The 22,454-nt window shown below is 39.1% G+C and overlaps 1 protein-coding gene across 1 annotated transcript in view; it reads right to left on the bottom strand.

Moving 5' to 3' along the window:
- ADAMTS16 (ADAM metallopeptidase with thrombospondin type 1 motif 16) overlaps nt 1–22,454 on the bottom strand; it is a 112,092-nt gene that overhangs the window by 34,513 nt on the left and 55,125 nt on the right. The window contains exons 9-16 of the mRNA XM_006081570.3: nt 16,498–16,651; nt 12,898–12,993; nt 11,252–11,400; nt 9,957–10,129; nt 8,087–8,217; nt 6,054–6,177; nt 5,404–5,648; nt 3,821–3,959 (exon numbers count right to left, since the gene is read on the bottom strand). Coding sequence (XP_006081632.1) covers nt 3,821–3,959; nt 5,404–5,648; nt 6,054–6,177; nt 8,087–8,217; nt 9,957–10,129; nt 11,252–11,400; nt 12,898–12,993; nt 16,498–16,651 — 1,211 coding nt within the window. The remainder of the gene's footprint in view (nt 1–3,820; nt 3,960–5,403; nt 5,649–6,053; nt 6,178–8,086; nt 8,218–9,956; nt 10,130–11,251; nt 11,401–12,897; nt 12,994–16,497; nt 16,652–22,454) is intronic.

The raw sequence follows: 22,454 nt of genomic DNA, 5'->3' as shown, positions 1-22,454 counted from the left end.
TGCACAGAGCAGGGCCGATCATGGGGTTGGGGCGCTGCCCCCTGTCATGCACAGAGCAGGGCCCATCAGGGGGGTTGGGGCTTCTTTCCCCTGTCACACACAGAGTAGGGCAGATAGGGGAGTTGGGGCACCGCCCCTGTCACACACAGAGCAAGGGCGGATCAGGGGGTTGGGGCACCCCCCACTGTCACACTCAGGGCAGGGCCGATGGTGAGGTTATGGCTCTACCCTGTCACACACAGAGAAGGGCCCGTGGGGGGGGGGTTGGGGTGCCGCCCTCTATCACCCACAGAGCAGCGCCGATCAGGGGGTTGGGGCACTGCACCCTGTCACACACAGAGCAGGGCCAATCAGGGGGTTGGGGCCCCACCCCCTGTCACACACAGAGCTGCAGGGCTGATCAGGGGTTTGGGGTGCTGCACCCTATCAGGCACAGAGCAGGGCTGATCAGGGAGTTGAGGAGCTCCCCCCTGTCACGAATAGAGCAGGGCAGATCCAGGGAGGTTGTGGCCCCGCCCCCTGTCACACACAGAGCTGCAGTGCCGATCAGGGGGTTGGGGCGCCTTCCCCTGTCACGCTGATCCCGGTGCCGGGAGCCTCGCTGCTCCGCTGATCCCGGTGCCGGGAGGCATATTACCCTTTTACTATATAGAATAGAGGCCTGGTGCATGGGTGGGGGCCGGCTGGTTTGCCCTGAAGGGTGTCCTGGATCAGGGTAGGGGTCCCCACTGGGGTGCCTGGCCAGTCTGGGTGAGGGGCTGAGGGCCGTTTTCCGGCTGGCGGGTGACTGAAGCTCCCAACCGCTCCTTTTTTTCTTTTTCTTTTTTTCTATTCTGGGCCAGCTTTAGCTCTGAGGCCTCGCTGCTGAAAGCAGGTTTCTGGCCTTTACCTTCTGTATTTGATACAATGTTGTGGTCCGGCTGGCTGAAGCCCGGCTGACTTAAAGCCGGTTTCTGGGGTTTTGTTTAGCTTCTATATTTGCAACATAGTTGCTTAGAGTTGCAGCTGAGAGGCCGGCAATTCAGGCGGGGAACGTTGGAGTTCGCCATCACTGGAGCAAGCAAGCCTCCCTGTTCCCTTCAGTGCATGGCTGCCGGCCGCCATCTTGGCTGACAGTTAATTTGCATAAGGATATGCTGATTAGCCAATGGGAACGGTAGCGGTCGTATGCTAATTACCATGTTTCTCTTTTATTAGTGTAGATTTCATCAGTTCTAAGATACATTCATTTTCCCACTACATTTTAACATCTTTAAAATCAACATAGGTCTTGCATATTGATAAATTAGTAAGTGGTTAAGGTCTTGTGTTTATTTATTCAACAGGTATATACTTGACATCTGGTGAGTTAATTTTTGAGGTCAAATCTGTTTATAGGTGATAAGGATACTTGAGATTTTAATTTAAATTTTATTTCCTCAGCCCATATAAACAATAATGGATGTAAAAATGAAATTAAATGTTCCTTCCTTTGACATTTTTCAAATATCTGAATATTCTGAGAAAATAAAAATATACATAGACAGTCACATGTCCAGTAGAACATAGAATTTCCAAGTTCTATTTTTACAGGAGGTGGTAGATAACTATGTTTTTAGATGAGTTTCCTTTGATGGAATGGGGTCTGCTCAGCCATATAGCTGAACTTTTTTTTTTAATTTTTTTTTGAAATATATTTTATTGATTTTTTACAGAGAGGAAGGGAGAGAGATAGAGAGTTAGAAACATCGATGAGAGAGAAACATCGATCAGCCGCTTCCTGCACATCTACTGGGGATGTGCCCGCAACCCAGGTACATGCCCTTGACTGGAATCGAACCCGGGACCTTTCAGTCCGCAGGCCGACGCTCTATCCACTGAGCCAAACCGGTTTCGGCCATATAGCTGAACTTTTACAAAGACTCAGGTATTATTTCTCTGACTAAGGGCACATCTGTGAAGGAATTTCTCAACAGCACTCACAATCACTCAACTGTTTATCAGAAAGAAATATCACCTAGTCTGTGGAAATGCCAGAATCAAGCCAATTTTCTAAAGTGATCCATATTAATAGATAAGAGAGAAGAGTATGCAATTCAAAGGTGAAAGTAAGAAAGTCAGAGAAAACACCCTTTACTGGAAAGCCTAGAGCTGAACCCTGGCCCTGGGAGGTGGTGAGTGTCATGATCAATGTGGCCAGGTTCTGCCTTTATCTTTTCAGAAACCAACCCCGGCCAGTTCTTTGGAAAGCATTTTGAAATTTCCACATTTTGCCAAAGTATCTGGAAGAGGAGTATCCAGTCTTAAAGACTCTAATTTTATCAAAATCTCCAAGTTTTCAATACTTCTAACTATAGAATTAATTCCAGCTGTTGCCAAAAGCCTTAGAAACAATCAGTTAAGCAAAATTACACAGAAAACTAGAAAATATTACAAAATGAATGCACATTGTCCCATGAGAAACATGTGTCATTACTTCAGGGAGTGCTGGATATACTGAGGGCCTTCACAAGCATGAAGACCCTAAAATTAAAAGAGGGAAGATACTCCAGGACACGAGAGCGGGGGAATTCCTGATTTGTTGTTCCACTTATTTGTCCATTCATTGATTAATTCTTGTATCTGCTCTGACAGGGAATCAAACCTGCAAACTTGGTGTATCAGCACGATGCTCTAATGAGTTGAGCTACCAGCTAGGGCCCTGGTAATGGTTCTTGAATGACAGAAGAGGTGGGGAGCTTTTCAGTTGCCATTAGAGCCACTAGCTTGCTATCCAACTGTACAGAGGGAATCACATTTTTTCTTAGGATGCATTAATGTCAGAATTTAAGTATAATTTTAATATTTTATTCTTAGCTTAAAATGGGAAGAATTAACATGTCAAGTACATAGTATTAACTTTTCACACCATGATATTTTTGTGAATCTTTCAGTTTTTCTTAATTTCTTTATTAAGAATATGAGTTCATTATTATTTTTCTTCATCCATTCATTAGATTCTTATTTTATGCAAGTTCTCATTTGTGTACCATTTTTATATTTAAATATAGTACTGTCTGAATTATTTTCTTAATCATGAAAACTGAGAATGCACAAAGCTGAAATACATTGGCTCAAGTGGAAATTTGTCTGTTTCTAAAATATCAGACAGTATTTACTATTTTGTTTCTAAATTTGCAAATATGTACTTGCCACTCTTTGTCAGATAGTCCATACTGGCTCTAGCTAAAAATGTCTTCTAGTGAATCAACTTCAACAATCTAAACATGTACTTAAAATTCTTATAGTATTAACATAAAAAGCCATCCACTGTCTTGTGAGATTCTTTTGAAATGTTGTTTCTTGTCACTTACACTGCAATTTTAATAAGATTCTTATAATTTCTTTATGAGTTTCAGTGTACAACTTTATAGCCATTTTCTTTCCACTGAATGTTTTGAACAAGACCATTTGATAAAAAAAACTCATTCTATATTACTATACTTTTCATGTAAGCTTCTATTTCTCATCACGAACATGATATATATAGTGACTTTCATAACAAAATTATGCCAAAAAACACACCCTTAAATTAGATGAAAAGCAGAAACCAATTCACTAAAGGATTTCCTCAAAGCTACATGCTAATGCATATGAACCAGAGAAAGTAGTTGAGGCTTTCAAGTGATACTCAGGACCAGTGTTCTCTCCCCTGCTTCTGGGAATATTACTGCTACTCCCAGGCAGATGCCTTGGGTGACTCATTAGGACATGATGAGGACCAGTGTAGTACATGTCACAGCTTGACCGTGCTCCAGGCACCTCTGTGCCCACCAGCAGGAGAGACAGAGAAGTGACCTACCCCCACCACAGGAAACAGAGCACTCGGAGCGGACGATGACCCACGTGTAGCTGGGCTGGGCACTGGGCTTCTGCTCACCGGCCCGCCGAGGCACCGAGTATTCCCAGGCAATGCCCGGGTTCCTTCCCTGAAGCAGAAGCTACAACATAAGATGGGGGGAAATATAACTAGTTAAAATGGAACCAATAACTACACGATTTGTTTTAAAAACTTGAAACAATAGCAATGTCAACAAAATGTTGTTAAAGTGATAAAATAAACAGTGTTCAGTCTCCAAAATTTGCATTAACTTTCTGAACAGGAATAAACTCCCAACTGGACTCAAGTATATCTAGTAACTATATAGACATCTGACTTGCCATATACTTAGTGTTTCCTCCACACAAGACGTCAGATGTCTTTGCCACACAATAAACATATTTGGTTATCTCTTGCTTTCTCTCCATGTTCCTTCTGACTTCCCTGCAAATCCTCCCCATGAGAGCGAATCAGAAAGTGATACTTAAAAAGCACCATCAAACTTCCTAGTAACAACCCAGGATGCTGAAGTGATGTCATCCATGCCACTGCCAAAGCTGAGTCAGAGGACTTCCCACGTGACTGGTTGCCTGTTGGCGTGTACCCAGGAGTTCCAGGAGAAACATATCTTACTAGTCAAGCTGATCTCTCAGGCTCAGCATAACTGTGAGCCATGGTTTAGGGTATAACATTGCATTTGGACTCTTCACCTTCCCGTGTAAAACCTGAACACATGGATCAGTAACCACCTTTTCTCTTATAAGTGTATCAGATCCCTGATCTCAGTGAGTAGGTTATCTATCTATCTATTTATTTATTTTTAAAGCAACATCACCATTATCCTGTTGATAGACATCTGCATTTCTGAGCCTTGGAGCCATTATGCATCCTTGATGTGATGTTCCAGTGGATAATGACACTGGCCCTTCCCTGACACCCTGGCACCACAGTCCCCTCCCTGACAACTCAGCTCAAGTCTCCATTGGTGTAGGGCAGGTTGGCACCCTGGAGAGTGGGCTGCACTGCAAGGCCATTGAGATGCTCCCCTTCTGACACCCTGAGGCTCTGTGACTCTTCTTCCACAAAAACAGTTCCTAATAAGCTGAACTCATTTTCAACCCTGACCCATTTCTCTTTCTCTATGATTATTATAGCTAACAGCCTGAGATGGTGAGAGAGAAATAATCAAGGCAAGAATGTAGGGTGAATAGTTTACCACAGGGTGAAGGAAGCAGTTCAGAGTCAGGAGGCACACACAGAGCCTCTCCCAGCCATAGAGCTTACAAAAGAGAAGCAGACATTTGTAAAGACTGACAGATAAAGACCCCAACATGGGACCTGCAGGACGTGCATAAATATACATTTAATCATGCACCAAGAAATGAAGATGATTAAAAAAGTCCACTGACCCATTCAGCCTATGCATTGATTAGTCTTGTTTCTGATGCATTACCTAATTGTAAGCATGCTTCTGTGCACTTAAAATTACACCAATAGCCTTGGACCTACAGAAATGCTAGAAGACCCCAAAATCCAAGCCCCCAAACCATGAGGCTGGAATCTACCTCCACGATCAGTGTTTCATTGGTTGGCCCCGCAGAGGTCAAGCTCTCCGGCTCCCTGTGGGACCGTCGGTAGTTGAAGGCAGTGCCTGAAAACTTGTAGCGTCCGGGCCAGTCCACGGTCCAGTGTCCATTCAGGTAGTATGTTTTGAGGGCATTGCGCACAGCAATGTAGGAGGTAGATACATTCATTTCATAGATGCGAATACTCCGGGCTCCCGAAGGAATGGTAACCATCTGATAATACTCTAGATTAAAGCAGACAGGAGCAGGGAGGATGGGGTATTTCATTCATTTATGCCAAGGCCAAATCTCTCAGCACCTTCAGTACTCCATAACTACAACGTGAGAATCCTATAAGTGACTTACTTGTAATTGAAGCAGAGTTATTGTAATTTTCACTATTCCTAAGGATGATTCTAATTCAAATAACCTAGCAACCACTTTCTATCAAAACCAAGGATTGAGAGTAGGCAGAAAAGGAGGCAGTTGTGGGACCTGTTAATTTTTATTGTTGACACTATTGCTCACCTCCACCTCCTGTCAAGAGTCTCAACACCTGCTGCATTCACTACACCTCAAATTCTTCCCACCAAAAAGTTCCCGTTTCGATCTTGTCTCTCAACCTCCGCAGGCAGCTGTGGCATACTCACGGTTGGTGCGGTGGTGCTTGGCATAGAGGCCCTTGTGCACCGTGCAGTCTGAGTTATTCCCCTTGCACACACCGCAAGAGTCTTCCACGGCACTGGATCCAAGGATGTTGTCACATCCAACTCTCTGGGATATTCATGAGGTCACACGTCATTCATGAAAGAAAAGATAACAGGAGCAACATCACAAACCTAAAGCAGGAAACCTCCTCCCCGCTATAGTTGAAAATTCCACCAACACAGGGAAATTAACAAATATTTATTGGATACCCAATATGTGCACAGAAAGCCTGCAAATCTACTCTTCAGGCCCAAAGTTGGAAAACTTTAAATGTCAAACATAACCTGAACTCTTCAGGATTGCTCACAGCTATTGTATCCTGAGCCCTGAATTGCATCTATCCAGTTGTTATGTTGGAAACATGGGTCAAGTGCAGACTGACATAAAGCACTTACTACAAACGACAAGCAATATGTTCTCACAAGGGTCCACTGGAATGTGCCCTGGTGCTTTTGAGTCTCCTTGTTCAATAGCAGAGAAGTAGCACATGCCATGTGGAAGTAATTCCCAGCAGTAAATAATATAAAGGGCATATTTGTTCACCCTCTTACAATCTTAGGAACTCATTATTTGTACAATTCTTGTTAGTTTTATATTTCCTAACAACGTCTATAGATCTACTCAGAAATGAAATAACTAGTCCACAATCCCTTGCTTGTAATCCATAGGGATGGATGCATTTCAGAGATTTTAGGATGGAAATTGACATATTGTGTATATAATGTGAAAGTCCCAGATGGGCCTAGGATAGCAGTGATATTTCTATAACAAAATGCAGACATCTTCATACTATGCGGTTAAAAGAAAACTATCAAATAGTCTTACATCTGTTCAGGGAAGATTTTTACCACCAAACAAATTCAGGTCAGCTTATATTTTCCATCCAAACAAAATTTCTATTTCATAGATTTTTAGATTTCAAAATTACAAATGAGGGATTGCAATATTATCATTAAGAATACCTGAAAATACTGAAATATTTAACAAATCAACTACTAATTAGACAAAACAGGTAGAGACTTGAGCATTTTAAAGCTGAAAAAGATTTTAATAGAATCATCTAGCCTAATCTTCATGCATTAAAAAGAATTACACCAAGGTCTTAGTGGGTGGTTCTACTTTACTATGGTCCTATAACTTAGAGAAACTAGAAATTGGACTGAGGTTGTTGGACTCCAGTGAATAAGAATATTGAGTAACTTCTGTGTGTGATCTGGTCACACCATCACTTTGTTTATAATGAAATTCTTTCCATAACTTACTTCTGCACATGGTAACAAGCTATAAGGGTGATGTCCACTTAGTCACTGAGTCTTTCCCAGCCTGTCACCTAAGTCCCTCTCTAATAGATGTTGAGGCTACTGGGTCTTCTGGAGACCCCTGGAATAGCTGCAGAGTGGCTCTCGGCTCTGAGCTGCCCGACCCCCTTCATTACTCTCCACGCTACCGTTCAGCCACTGCATCTGATCCCACAACTCCACTAGTTCCCAATCTCAGTGCCTGATCTACACAGACACAATGATCAAAACCGGACTCCTCGTTCTGGCAGCGATTGTTCTTGTGAGAGCCCATTCCCCATCCCTCACCTCCCCCGTACCCCAACCCTTGCCTGCCTTCTGGATACTCTGATGACTGAGTTGGGTCTTACCAACCTATGCTCCTCTGCCTGCCTCCCTAACATTCCCCTTCCAACTCACCCTTTCAGATTTAGCTTGGAAGCTCTCTTCTCCAAGGAGCCCTGCAAATCTCCCAGATCCACATCTAAGAGAGAATCAGCTCTCTCCTCTCTGCGCTCTGCACCTTCAGTGCCACAAACCACTGTGTCTCAGCATGTGTACATCTGGCTTCTCCCCCACTGGGCTGTGACTTGAAAGGGCTTGTTTTTTTGTCTGTTCTCTCTAGCTTCTTATAGGATGCCTGGCACAAAACAGACTGACTGGAGATGTTTGTTGAATGAATGAACGATCATTATTACCTCACATATCCCATCTATACAAACATTACGGCTATCCTCCGAGCATGGAGTCCCATCTTTGACTTTATTTGACAAAGAAAAGAAGAAATCAAATCCTTCTGCGATACAGTAGAGTTTGCATAAGTCCTGATCTTAAAAAGAAATACACACACAAACACAAATAAGAAAGATACTTAAGCTCTGATCATTTTTGCTCTAAATTTTAGATAGACTTTTTTTTTCTTTTTTGCCCATAAAATAAACTCCCACACAATAATACATTGCAAAGACATTTTTGTATGGTTGTTTCTTTAGGCTTGTTTTTTCCCCTTTAATTTATTATCTAAATGTTCACTGTTACTTTTTACTCAACTCTCTACTAGTCTTTGTTCTTTACACAGTGGTTGGCACATAGTAGGCATTCAATAAACATTTGTTGATTTGAACTAGAACATTACTATTAACTATTCCACTCGCATAATTAACTACTCTCTTGTAGAAATGCAAAAAAGTCACTACAATTTTATAACACTATGTCAAATTCTCACAAATAAAATGTAACAAGATATAAAAGTATTGAATTTCTTAATCGCTAATACAGTTGAAAAATACATAATATATTAAATTGATAGAGGGAATCACTTTTAGATGAAATCTCCAGAAAATTATGTTTTCTAAAATTTATTATAAAAAATATTGATACATAAAGAACATGGGTATCATCATATCCTTAAGACTGGTAAAGTTCACTTCCTCTCTCATTTCAAGGGTTTATGATTTATATGATTAAATATAAACTTTTGTAAAAACCATATCCCTTTGTTTTCTCCTTGGTAAGAAGGGAACAGTTTATGATGAACGTTTTTGTCTGCCTTAGGAGTTTTCATAGGCTCAAACTCATCTACAGATATTTTCTTTATTTTATAAGAGACCCACCTGAACAATTTTAAGATCAAATTTAGTGCTTCCATTATTAATACGTTTATTTACTGAAGACTAGCAAGGTCAGGAATAACATGCACATTTTTTGACCCCAATTTCAAAGTTCTTTCTACTTTTTTCACTGGCTTAATTTTCTCTGAGTTAAAGAGTAAAAATACCACCAAGATTGCTTTGTATGAAATTGCTGACAATTTTCTTTCCATAATCTACTAATTTCATAAACCTCTCAGCATGAAAATATTATATATTATGATGAAGAAAGTAAATGTCACATGAGAAGTTCCAAGTTATGTATTTCTTGAGTGTTGCTTGGACAATATTCCAAATTTCAAAGAATAAGATGATTAGATGTTATTTGGACTTATTTTTAAATTATACCACTTAAGCTACCAAGTTCAAGTTATAATAATCATAAGACTAATGCATATTTTTCTCTAACTAGAGAGTAAAATCTTACATATGTCACAAATAAACATCTCGGTTTTTAGTTATATTATAGATCAAGACTTTCTGAATATAGTATACTTTAAAATTATCTGATTTTCCAAAAGATACTAAAGTTGTTCTTTCATTATTTGGCAATTATGCATTCATTGGGTGACATGCTTATAGAAATATCACCATCAACTATAGGGATTTGTAATTAAAGTAAGCATTGATTCATTGACAATAAAACATCTACTTTCCATTTTTTACCACTTCTAAATTTAATGGTATTATAAACTTGTTCTCTGTTTGGCTTGTTAATTTCTGACCACACAGCTGGTCAAGTTTAGATTAAGATGCCAGTGGCCATGTGTCAAAATACCCCAGAAACGGATCTGTGACACTGATCTCATATAGGGGTATCTGATCTACCTGAACACCACACCATCTATCATGTAGTTCTTTCAGGAGGAAAGATAATAAAGTAGGAGGCTATCGCTACTGAGTAGGGTTTGGGATTTACCTTCTACTTGCGTGTAAGGCTTCCACTTGTAGTGCCACCCTCGAAACCGTTTGCTGTTGTATTCCGCACACTGCATGGCACGGAAGTCAACACTATCGTGGGGACATTTCTGACTGTTGCAAAGCTTCAGAGTGCGAGTGGAGCCCTCACAAAACTTCCCGCCATGGGATGGTCTGGAACACATATTTTGCTGTTAGAAACCTTACAGTTTAATAGGGACTTGCCCCTTCCTTCAAATTGGGCTTATTGGAGAGATGTAGCAGATAATGTTAAATTATTTACAGGGGCTACTAAGTAGTCACTGATTATATATTAACGACATGGGCAGTGTTTCCTTTTCTATTGAGTGTATAGTTTACAATGTTGGCAGAAGAGGTTAGGATGTGGTGAGCAGGTTTGTGTGTATTTATTAATGCCGCCTCCCAGCCTCCTTCTGTGGGAATAGGGTCAGCATTGCTCCGAATTCCATAAAGGAGGGGACAACAAGGGAGGACAGTGGCTCTCCCAGAATTACGCAGTTGATAGAAAGCAGAACTGAGAATGAAATTGAACTATACCACTTCTCTCCACTACTAGCTTCCTGCGACAAGGCCAGGGCACCCAATTGGGTCAGAAGTAACAGTCACCTTCCACTTGTTGGCACTGACAGCAAATGCACCAGGTTCTCTGCTACCCGCTCAGAATTCATGTGGACCACCAGGATGAGAGCATCCTGTCCATGCAGGAACCTATTGGGTCTCACATGTTAAAGCCAGGACTGAGATAATGGCAATATGACATATCTTAAACAAACCAAGGCGCATAAAGAGGATTTAGAAATCTATTCACTCCACTGTACTGGTGACTGCATTTAACATTCTTGTCATATAACGGGAGGCCACCACAATTAAAGCACATATTGGAAAGGTAAATATTTTTGATAAAAAACAAAAATTATGTTTTTTCACATAAAATAATTGTTCTTGTTCATTTTTATCCTCTATGCTTTTCTTATGATGTTTTCTTTGTTTTAGGCACACCCTTGGCATTTCAAATATACATGGTTACAATTCAATTTTGGAATATCACTGTTGGATCTATTACTTTTTGCTATGGTTAGATAGTTACAAGCATCTCATATAAAAAAATATCATTGTTTTAGAAATGTTTGAGGGAAAAGGCTTTCCTATGTAATGTTTCTTACAATAATACTTGAAGTACAGAATGAGTATGACTGAGCTCAGGTACAGGCACTGTTTGAAAGGCTGTGGCAGAGAGATGCTCACTTGTGAGTTGGGAAATTCAGACGTGCTTACTTGGGATTAGTGCAGAGGCGGTCTCTGTGGGACACCCCTCCTCCGCAGGTCCTGGAGCATGGTGACCAGGGAGACCAGTCTGACCAATGGCCATGGGTAGGCTTAGGGCCTTCATCACCATATTTCACACACTGCCCTCCACGGCACCACTAAAAGTTAAAAAAAAATAGTAGATATGACCTCATGGATAGATAGGTGGATCAGCACTCTTGTAATGCTTAATGCTCAGTCACGGGGAGTCTGGTACCACAAGCAGACATTCTTGTCCCTAACCATTAGTAGCACATCATACAAACACACTTAAGTATGCTTCTTTTGTCTTTCCACACCTATCATTGCTCTATAAATCCATGTAAACGGAACATAAATAGAAAAAAACCCCCAGCTGAGCTGCTGGAACTTGACACATTTAATTAAGTAGTATTGCATAGATAGTCAGCTCTCAAGTGAATGGACGCCGACCACTCCTGAAAACAATGTGCTTTTCACATCTCATTTTCAGCTGAGACCGAGTTTCAGGTAGAGAAATCCAGCTGGAGGTTCCACATGATTCAACACCTTGTCATTTCTGGCAGGTGGGCTGTGACTTTTCTCTAAGGCACCTGGACTCAGAGCCTGGAGGTCATAACTGATGCACGTCAGAGGTCACAGGGCTTTCTAAGATGAAATAATCTGCCCAGAACTTGTCTGTCCCTGGAGATGCTATCAGCTTCCCTTTCTCAAGAGAAGGCCCATCAATGTGGATTCATGCTAACATCTACATGGTTCCTTCACTCCCACCCCACATAAAGGCTACACAAGATCTCACATTGTGTTCAGTGGTGTTGGATTTTCTACCTATGGCTTGGTGTAGACCTAGGCCATCTGTTGAGAGGAGGTAAGTAACTCCCTTGTTCCTTGTGGCTGGCAGAGCCTGTCCTGGGGTAAGGGGTAGGGCAATTTAGAGCCACCTGATTTGTTCTGAGAGGAAAAAAATGCTGTTTTTATAAGAGGCCGGTAAAAATATTTCAATTATTAATGAATGTATTGTTGTTATTTGATCATTGTTGGCACATGGGAGTGACAATTTCAAATAGTTCAATTTAATATTATTTAAGAAAGAAAAATTAAAATTTTAAAATATAAGTAAGTCTGAGGACTAAAGCCTCATCTATTGAATTCTTTGGTTCTTTGCTACAAGCAAAAAAAGAGTCTCTCTTTCACTACTGCCTTCCCTCACCCCAGCTGAAAAACTGAAGTCTCACAGTCCTGACCCCTCTCAGCTCCGTGAGGGGCATTTGGAGACCCCTCTCTCCAAATCTATGCTCTGTGGCTTTAACATTACTACTTAGTGCTGGATCTCTAGGTGGTTAAATGGTCGTTAAGGGTTTAATGTTTTCCCTTACTAAATAGGTTCAGCTGTCACCTTTGCCTGACCATCCACATCTCTTAATTCCAGCCAACTCATCAATTATATCATTGAACAAAGTGAAAAAAAAGAGTCTTCTTCATGATATCAATATAAACACAATCTTTTCACATGTGTAGGTCTGCACATATATATATGAGAAAGAAGGGCTTAAAAATACCAAGATGAGGAGAGATGAATAGGCTGAAAGACTGACATCTAAATATGACATTGTATGTGCCTAAGATCAGCATCTTACCATGTCATGCCCACAAATGGTGCCTTCTGCTGCTGGCATAAATTTAGTCTCACACTTCCTTCCAATCCGATGACACCATAAGGCTTTACAGATATCCTAAAAGGAGAAAAAAGGTCATCAGTATTACAAATGACCCATGAAAACTTTAAGGGGAAACAACTGATATAAATTAAAACTGATATCTACTTAGCAGTAGATGCATAGATAAAGTGAGAACCCTGAAGATTCATGTTCTAGATTTGGTTCATCCTTGAAACTTTATTTGTTTTTTTTCATTATAAATTTACCAAAATTATATTTTCTAAACTAATAAGTTAAATATATCCCTCGCCTGGTAGCTCGATTGGTTGGAGTCCCATATACCAAAAGGTTGTGTATTTGACCTCTGGTTGGGGACATACAGGAGGCAACTGATCAGTTTCTCTTTCTCTTTCTTTCCCTTCTTCTCTGTCTAAAATCAATCCTAGGGTGAGGCTAACAATTAATAAGTAAAATATGCCTAATCCAGACATTGCAGACAATTCCAAAAAATTAAAATTAACAAAACAATAAAACCTAAGATATTATAATTTATCCTTGACCCCATCTTTCATTAAGTTCTCCAAGTCTGAATCCCCAATTTTCAAATTAAAGAGGATTATGAATCTTGCTGCCTTGTCCATTGATCCATCCATATATCCAGAAATAAATCATAGAGTTAGAAAACCCTTAAAATATCATACAATCCTTGTTACTGTTTTTCAACATATCAAAAATTATTTGATATTTTGGTACCCTATAGATGTAACTGTCTGCCATCAGATAAAACATGACAGACACTCTATTCTGAAAAACAAATAAAATTTCTAGTACCTCAAAGAATTAGATAATACAGTAAAAATTAAACCACAACCAAACAACCAAAACCAATCACTCCTGTACACGTTTATCGTACTTTGACTTAGCCGCTGACCGCTGGACATAATGTACAGTTATTGTATTAAATTCAGCATCGTTGTTGCACGTCATTATATTCTTAATAAAACTTCAGGGTCCTCTTAGAACAAAGACCCTTTTAAATCATGGTTCTAGGGCCTGAGAGTTGGAATGTAAGATGTTCTGGGCATGGGGGAAGCTCCCAATTTCCACAGAAGCCAGGACACGAAGGTGATCAAATTTCCAAGTATTCTGGCAGCTTGTATTTCAGACTGCAGGGTAAGGGCAGCAAGCAATGTTGACAAAGCATATAGCTACTTGATGAAGACACAAAATTTATAATAATCAATATTTAACTCAGAAAACAAGTTGAAGCCCAAGTAGATAGTTCACTCATGATTTTATTTTTGCAGCTAAGAAATACTATCTTAATGAAGGCTCTCACTTGCTATTCTATTCCCTAATTTAAGATCTATGCTTGCAAAGACTAACTTTAGTAATATGACTTGGTGCATTTTAACATTACAACCTAACACCTCCATAAAACCATTTTCAATGACTGTGTTGAAAATTTATTGTTTCTATATTGTGAATAGAGTGTCAGCAGATTCATTTTCTCAAACTGTCTGTATTATGCTCTCCAAAAATGTAAACTGAAAATGTAATTACAAATGATGTAATAAAAAGGTATACAATCTATTACAATTATTTGTTTTGCAAGCAGTGGGCTGTTTTTATCACTAAATTTGATTATCACTATGTAACTCATCAGTGACAGAAAACCATGGCCATTTAAGCATGGGAGTTTACACATTAGTATATAAACATACATACATATACATCAAATGTACATGCATCCAAAGATTCCTTTGCATTTGCACTGTATATTAACTTTTGAAACTAATTAGCATGTGGTACTTAGAAGAGGTGCATCCCTTTCTAAAGTATCACCCATCCATCTATATATCACCCTGCTCAGCAAATTTAATTAAGTGGCTCTTATGTGATAGGTGTTGGCCTAGGCACTGGGTAATTTTCTTCCCATTTATTCTTTTATGTTTTTCTATCAGAAGACTTACTAGTCTTTACATTTCAACCTAACAAAATAGAACTATTTTCATAAAATTTCAGTAGAAGTTCATTAAAAAAGATAAATTTCATAATTAAAAATGTCCTTGAGATAATTCAGTCCACATAAAAAATAAAAAAATCTCTAATTGCCATATAATATGTAATTTTGAATTCAATATATTAGAGATTCTGTCACAAAAATATAATTTAACTTATAAAGACAAAATACATCAAGTTTATTTGTGTTGAAGAACAATTTTACATGATGATGAGCTGACATTTTGTTGAAAAGTTTTTTTTATTTCAAAAGGTTTTTCTTCTACTGTCATAATTAAGTAACTGATAATAGGCTTACTTTTTGCATATGAAAACGATAAAACTAGAAAAAATATAGAGGCGAATTGTTTTAGACCTCTCATGACAGGTAACATAGTACATGATCCTGGAGTGAAGGGAAACTCACAGGTGAGTGACAAATTTGCCTCAGCTCCCTGCATTGCATGCAAATATTTCCTCAGTAATGAAAAAATGGAAAAATATGCACATTAACTTATTTTCTATATTTTCCAAATGGTATGAGGATATCATGGATGACATAATCCATGGTCACAGAGCAAAGTAATGTGGAAACCAGAAGTATGTTTCTAGTTTGAAATAAAACATTCATTTTAAGCACTTTTTTTTTTAACATAAAGAAGAGTAACACTCAAAAAATTCTTAGGAAATTCACATTGTGCCCATGGAATATATACTGATGTGGACTGATTTATTATTCTTGGTCCAAGCTGAGATGACTCAGCTGAGGAGATAAAAACCCAGTCTGGCACATGGCTATAACTGACCTTTGTAGGAGCTCTATTTGAGTTTAGAAATTGGGAATATTCTGGTGCATTTTGAAATGTTTGGAGGTTTCTGGAGGACTATATATTTTTTGTCTACCTTCGTCTTAATTCTATTATAAACTAGAATGAAAGAAATCTCAAAAAGAGTTACTTTCATTTAATCTATGGGTAGGTCTCCTTGTGGTTCAGTAAAGCAAGTTCCTAAATCTCCATTTCCCTGTCCAGCAAGAACACTCCTCTCTGTGTTATATGAGGAATTTATATTAGGAGAACATGCGGGTGATGTCCCTGGGGTTGGTGAACTAGCTAGCATCTCCTTCAAGAAACTTGTCTATATATACTTTATTTGGAGAATTTAGTAATCAGAAGCCCTAGATAAGCTGCTACTTTATAGTAAATTATGCTTAAAGAGGTGGAAGGTAATGGTGGACCTTGTTTTTCTAATACCACTTTAAAAAAATGCAGAGTATTAGTTTGCCAACTTACACCAACCAAAAGTAATTGCTGATCTCCCACGTGATAAATCAGAAAGAAAGAAGTGACCTAACAGGCCAAGTCGTTCTCAAGTGAAAACTGATACCCACAACAGTATCAGTCATCATTTTCTTTGCCAGTAAAACATGTGTTTCCTGTTATACGGGGCCAGCCCTAACATACAGGATTTGACATTTGGTAGGTACCCAATAAGTGCAGAATACATCAATGTCAGTTACACTGAATAAAACGGTTTTATGAATAATAGTGCACTGAACACTGGCCAGTAATCACTTGCCTTTTTAAAATCCAGCATGCAAAGCTTGGCTTTCTCTCCAAATTGCCACTTGCACTGTGTGTTTGCATCGTATAACTGTCCCGGCAATTTCTCAGGATACTTGTATTCTTTCACAGGCTTTGGCTGATCAGCAAGGCATGTCGCTTGGGCAGTGCTGAATCAAAGAGGAGATGCCAAAAGAATTATCAAAGAGGTACATTCAGTTATGCCATACAATTTACCACATATATTATATAGAGAAGAGGAGATTTTTTTCCCTAAAGGTCCAATATAACAATTATCTTAATTAAATTTCAATATAGGGGCCACATTTTCAGAAACTGTTCATTTTGCTTTTTCCAGGAAGGCAATTTGTTTTTTCTTAGATTACTCAAAATCTTCATGGGGAAAAGCGAAATGGAATAATACAACCAGATGTTCAATGTGAAAAGCTCCTATTACAGACCTCTTTTATGTACACTTCTTGCCAGGAACAATCAAAAGATGGAAATGGGTATTGTAAAAGGCAAAACACAATCTGCCAATTTCAAAGATTAAAATGTGTTTTCTCTCCCCCTCTCTCTCTGCCTGCCTCCCTTTCTTCCTTCTTCTTCTAGGCTAGGGGACACCTGCACAACAGATTATAGCTTCCAAAGGTTCTGTATGAACCATTGCAATACTTTCCACCAGAAATGCTCTATACTCATGCTAATTTCTTACTAGACTTCGAAGTCCAGGAGGAAAATAACTCTGCTTAAGTTTACTAGCAGATGGCTAAAGGCCAACTAATAATTCCTTCCTCCACAAATACAGTATCCCCTTCTCTACCAGGGCTGTACTTAGGTATAATGTTTGCATTTGGAGGGAGGAGGGACAAGTGTTTGCAAATAGCAACTAAATCCTACTTATAAATTTCAATAAGCCAAAAGGGGAAAAAAGGCCTCTGTAATCACAATAAATTAATCAACAGCAGATCTGCTCATGCATCTCCAACCTTTTCTTTGTGTGCTTGTCCACCTTGATTGGAATCTTTCTGGCCCCAGTTTTCAGGGCCCTAGTCCCAGATTCCTGTGCCTTGGAGCCCACTGATGCATGACTTCAATTAATATCCACACACAAAAAACATGAGGGATGGCACAAGCCACTCTGCACGAGACATTAATCCTACATGCAATGAGGTCAGAAGGTTTTTCAGAGCAAACCAAGGGCATATTTATGAGTAAAGAAAAATGAATAAAAGCATAATTAACACTTCAAGACAGGAGTGATTTGTCAAACTGTGAATTCCACAGCCCCTCTCTCCAATGGATCTCAAATGATTTCTGTATACTAGTAAGATGTCTCAAATTATTTCCCAAAGTTTACATCAGGGTTGGCAATATTATTCCCTGTCCATGGGCAGGATACTAGGTAAAGTCAGCTATACTGATTGGTTCACATGAGAGATTGAAAAATTACAAAGAGGTTCACAGGTTCAGGAATTTTTATAGTTTGTGTAAATGTAACTTGCTATTTATAATTCAGCCTTAAAATTAAAATCAAAGAGAACTTCCCCTTCTAACTATGGTGGCCTGGCATGTATCAAATGGATCCTTCTGTAGGCATCAGAAAACTATTAAACTAAAAAGGACACAAGGGATGAAAATGTACAGAGCAAAGGGAGGCACAGAGCTGAGTCCGACACCCAGTGCTATTTTCCTCCTCAAAAAGGGAATTTGTTGAGTTGTAAGCATCTGCTAGGTAGACAAGTGGCAGAGTAGAAAGTGAAAGCTGAGGGCCTGAGGAGCTGAGTAAAGTTTTTGGCAACCTGGTGGGGCTGGGAGATGAACATTGGAACCAAGGCTCTGCCGGAAAGGAGGGGCCCTGGTACACCACAGGATTTTCATTGACGGTACAATAGGCCTCATTCTAGGAGTGAGAACAACCTCAATAGGCCAGGTTAGAAAGTGAATGAGGATAAACTCCAACCACCCCATCTGCTAAAAATAAAATCATTACTTTGTCTTTAAACGTTTCATAAACAATGCCCTCATTTATCAACATTAGTATGTTTACTAGGAGATAAGATCAAATGATTGAAATCCAAGAGAATATACACATAATAGAGGCAGACTCATAGGAAATTTAGCTACTAGTATAATCAGAAATAGAATTCAAAATTACTGTAATTAATAGATTCAAGAAAATAAAAAATGAAGAATTTCACCAAAGAAATAATGCATATGGTGTATTGTAAAAAGTTATAATATTAACAAAATTGGAACCCCCCAAAAAAAGAGAGGATAGGAAGAATGGGACAGAGTAAATATTTGTAAATAAAATGGCCAAGAATGTTCAAAAACTGATGGAACACAGCGAACCATAGATTTAAACAGTTCTAAAATCCCAAACAGAAAGCACACATAGGTACATATAGGAATTCTACAGGGAACCAAAATCACACACACAAAAAATCAAAAGCTACCTGAAGAAAAAGAGACAAGACTGACAGCTGTTTTATCAATAGAAATGACAAAAGCCAAGAAACAATGAAATGACAGCTTTAAATTACAAGAGAAAGATAACTGTTGAACTAGAATTCTATTCAAAACCAAAATACCCTTTACAAAGAGAGTAAAATAAAGACAAACATGAATATCCCACTAAGAAGCCCACAATAAAACAAACGAACAAACAAACAGACAAACAACACTCTAATAGGACTGGCTCAGACACAGAGGAAATGCTCTCAGATGGAAAATGGAAATGCTAGAAGCAATGAAGAGCAATGTAAGGGTAATTATGTTGGTCACAAAACCACAGAGAAAAGCACATGCTGGTGAGGAAGAGGTCCCTGCCTGGTCAATAAACACACAGTGCACAGACTGGGAGCCTGGAAGAACCCCACAGTTGGGGAAGATGCAGGAACACACATATCAAAGCCAGGATATGAAAGTCAGCTCTGATTAGCGTCACATATGAAGAGCTGAAACTCCACGTGTTGAGCTCACCCCTTTTAGATCTGGTTAGGCTCATGCTTGCACCTGCTTGCTCCTGCCCTATCAGGTCACACAGCTAAGCCCAGTCAGTGAGGCAAGTATAGGGATCCCCCAGAATGTGGGTGCAAGAAGGAAACGCATGACAGACATTTTATAAACAACCTACCAAAATATCTACAAGGATAAAAGAGGTCTTGACTCTTTCACATGCCCTGCACCAAAATCAGGTGGCTTGCATGTGACAAGAAAAACAGTAAACTTTGTAGGACAGCGGTCGCCAACCTTTCGGACCTCACGGACCAACAGTGGTCCACAGACCACCGGTTGGCGACCGCTGTTGTAGGAGATCATGGGACAGACGATATGCATGACTTTAAGGTAGGCAGAGTGTTTTTTCAGCAATGCACCAAAAAATGCTTCTACTGAAGGGAAAATATTGAAAATTTAGACTCCATTAAACTTGTGTTAAAGAAAATGAGGCAAGGTCAAAGGTACCACAACATGTCAACATCCTTTTCCCACTCTTATTCATGAACCATAAAATATTAAACAGCCTGAGAGATCTTTTAGTTGTATTTCTTCCTTTTCCAAGTAAAAACTCCAGGTCCCCCGGAAAGGTTATGTCTCTTGCCACCATCAGGACCCTCCCAGACATAGTGATAAAGGCCTGATCAGCATGTAAGCTCTGTTTCCCTCTGCTGCTCTTTCCATCACATGGTGGTACCTGTTTTCCAGTCTTCACGTCATATGTGCTCTGCAGAAACGGCAACATGCTGTGACTTACCGGTTTGTTTTTCTTAAGATGAACATTATATAGCGGAGCAAAACGTGCACTGAACTGTACTATTTCCATTAAACCCTAAAGCAAGCATAATCAACTCTACAGTCAAATCACAATTTCTCATCGACAGGGTATAGGGTATGACAGGGGACCCATGCACCCCTCAAACTTCCAGTTCTGGTCACCTTTCTCATGTACTGATGTGGACTGGTGTGGTCAGAGGGGAGGCATGTTCAATGACCAGTAGTACATGACTTACATTTCAAAAAAATAAGTTGATGATGAGTCCACGCTGTCATTAAGTTTAAAATAATGAGCTAAATTTTCCCTAAGTCCTAAGCCTCCAGGATGTAGACATGAGTAAATGTGATGAGGCCTGTGTCTGTTCATAGGAAATGACACATTACTTTATTGACTAGGTTGATGAATGTACTCCAAACATGCATCTGTCCTTCTTGACTCTACCAAGTAGGGAGAAAAGTTGTGCTGACAACTTTAGGCCAATTGAGTTCCTTATTATATGTTTTTTTCCGTGTACCACATGCTAAATTGCTAATAAAGGAAGTTAGATTCATCATTAAGAGTTTGCATTTATCCTTACTCATTGTCGGGATCATATCCAAAGAGCCACCTAAATTGGTGGAGAATGTAGCAGTGTTTTGATTCCTTGGAAATCAGGAAGTCAGCAAACATGTCAAAGAAGACCAAGTCAGATTCATTAAGTTGATGAAAAATCAGTGTTAACACGCTGTAGACATGTCCAATTTATAACTGGTCATCTCAAGTAAACCTTCATAGCGAACTTGATATTGAATGTCTTTTTTGGGGAAAATTTAATCTTCCAAGAAAACAGACTTAATGAGTATGTAAAATCTTGCATATTTACTTATCATCATGGGGTCCAAAGAAATTTAAAAAGTCCCTGAAAATAAAGGCCCATTACTGAATTGCAACAGAAAGGTTTTACTGATTGGCACAAAAACAAATGAACATACTTCAGATTACATTAAACTGTTCCAATAACACAGGACAAAAATGGCTTTGAATTCCAGAACCTTAATACTGTAATCATTCTGAAAATCATATTCTGATTTGAAGATTACAACCCATATTTAGTGTCATCAAAATAAGTATTCTCTAAGCATATAAATATTTTTTTCCATGAATTTCCCTATACTTATTGGCAGTTAAAACACATTTTCTGGACACTTTTATGATGCTGATTTTCACTGCACATCTGAACTTGGCATCCCCTGTTTCCCAAGATGTCAGTGAACATTTATAAAAGCTGAAAATGTTTATGTTATCTTCATCATACGTAAGAGGATGAAAAAGCAATACAATTTTTTTAAAAAGACTCCAAAATTATAGAAAGAATTTGAGATATAGAAAATTCCTAATTTTTCTTATTAATAGAAGAATACCGAGAGCCTTAAAACGAATGTTCTTTATTACAGTAAGCAGAATTCTTTACACACCCACTTACACACACACACAGCTGCAAGAAAAAAGCTAAACATAATACTAACAATCCCCAACTTGCTTTCATGAGAATACTGTGTAGGGAACAAATGCTAAAAGGAACCCCTGTGTGTGTCATGCCAATTGTAGAATAATGTTAACATTGCCTTTTTAAATAATAAAAATAGAAAAATGACCAAGTGTATATCCCTAGTATATAGGCTTATATTACCAGGATACAGATATTGTCCACAAAATTCTCACTCTTCCTGGGTGGCATTAACTATGAAAAGCAGTCAGAGTCAATATTTTACCTGCAGTCTTAGAATAGGACTATGAGGAAGGGACCACAAGCTGAAGGCTGGAGTCCATGCATGCTGGTGGCCAGGATGCTGGCTCAGAAAATGTGTTATGAGGAGAACTAAAGGAAGAGGCAGCAATCAAGGTAAACCAGCCATAGGTTCACTGATACAGGTGGGCATGGAGGAGCAGTCCATCCGATAATAGACAACAAATATTAGTAAAACTGACTAAAAGAGTTCATTACCATGCCGGAATGGTGTTCTAGAAACAAGACAATGTAAATTGTGGGGGGGAAAGAAAGAAATAAGAGGAAAAGAGGAACTCTACTGAAAAAAAATAAGAAAGAAAGAGAGAAAAAGAGAATGAAAACCTAAAACCCAAAGTAAGGACCTCAGTGAAACTGGCCAGAGAGGCCAGTTGAACTGTGAATGGTATCCAGAGAAGCTAACAGGGAT

This window comes from Myotis lucifugus, unplaced genomic scaffold (genome assembly GCF_000147115.1).
Source record: "Myotis lucifugus unplaced genomic scaffold, Myoluc2.0 scaffold_0, whole genome shotgun sequence".
NCBI lineage: Eukaryota > Metazoa > Chordata > Mammalia > Chiroptera > Vespertilionidae > Myotis > Myotis lucifugus.
The sequence above is the reverse complement of the archived record's forward strand: the minus strand, read 5'-3'. Positions and strand labels throughout refer to the sequence as shown.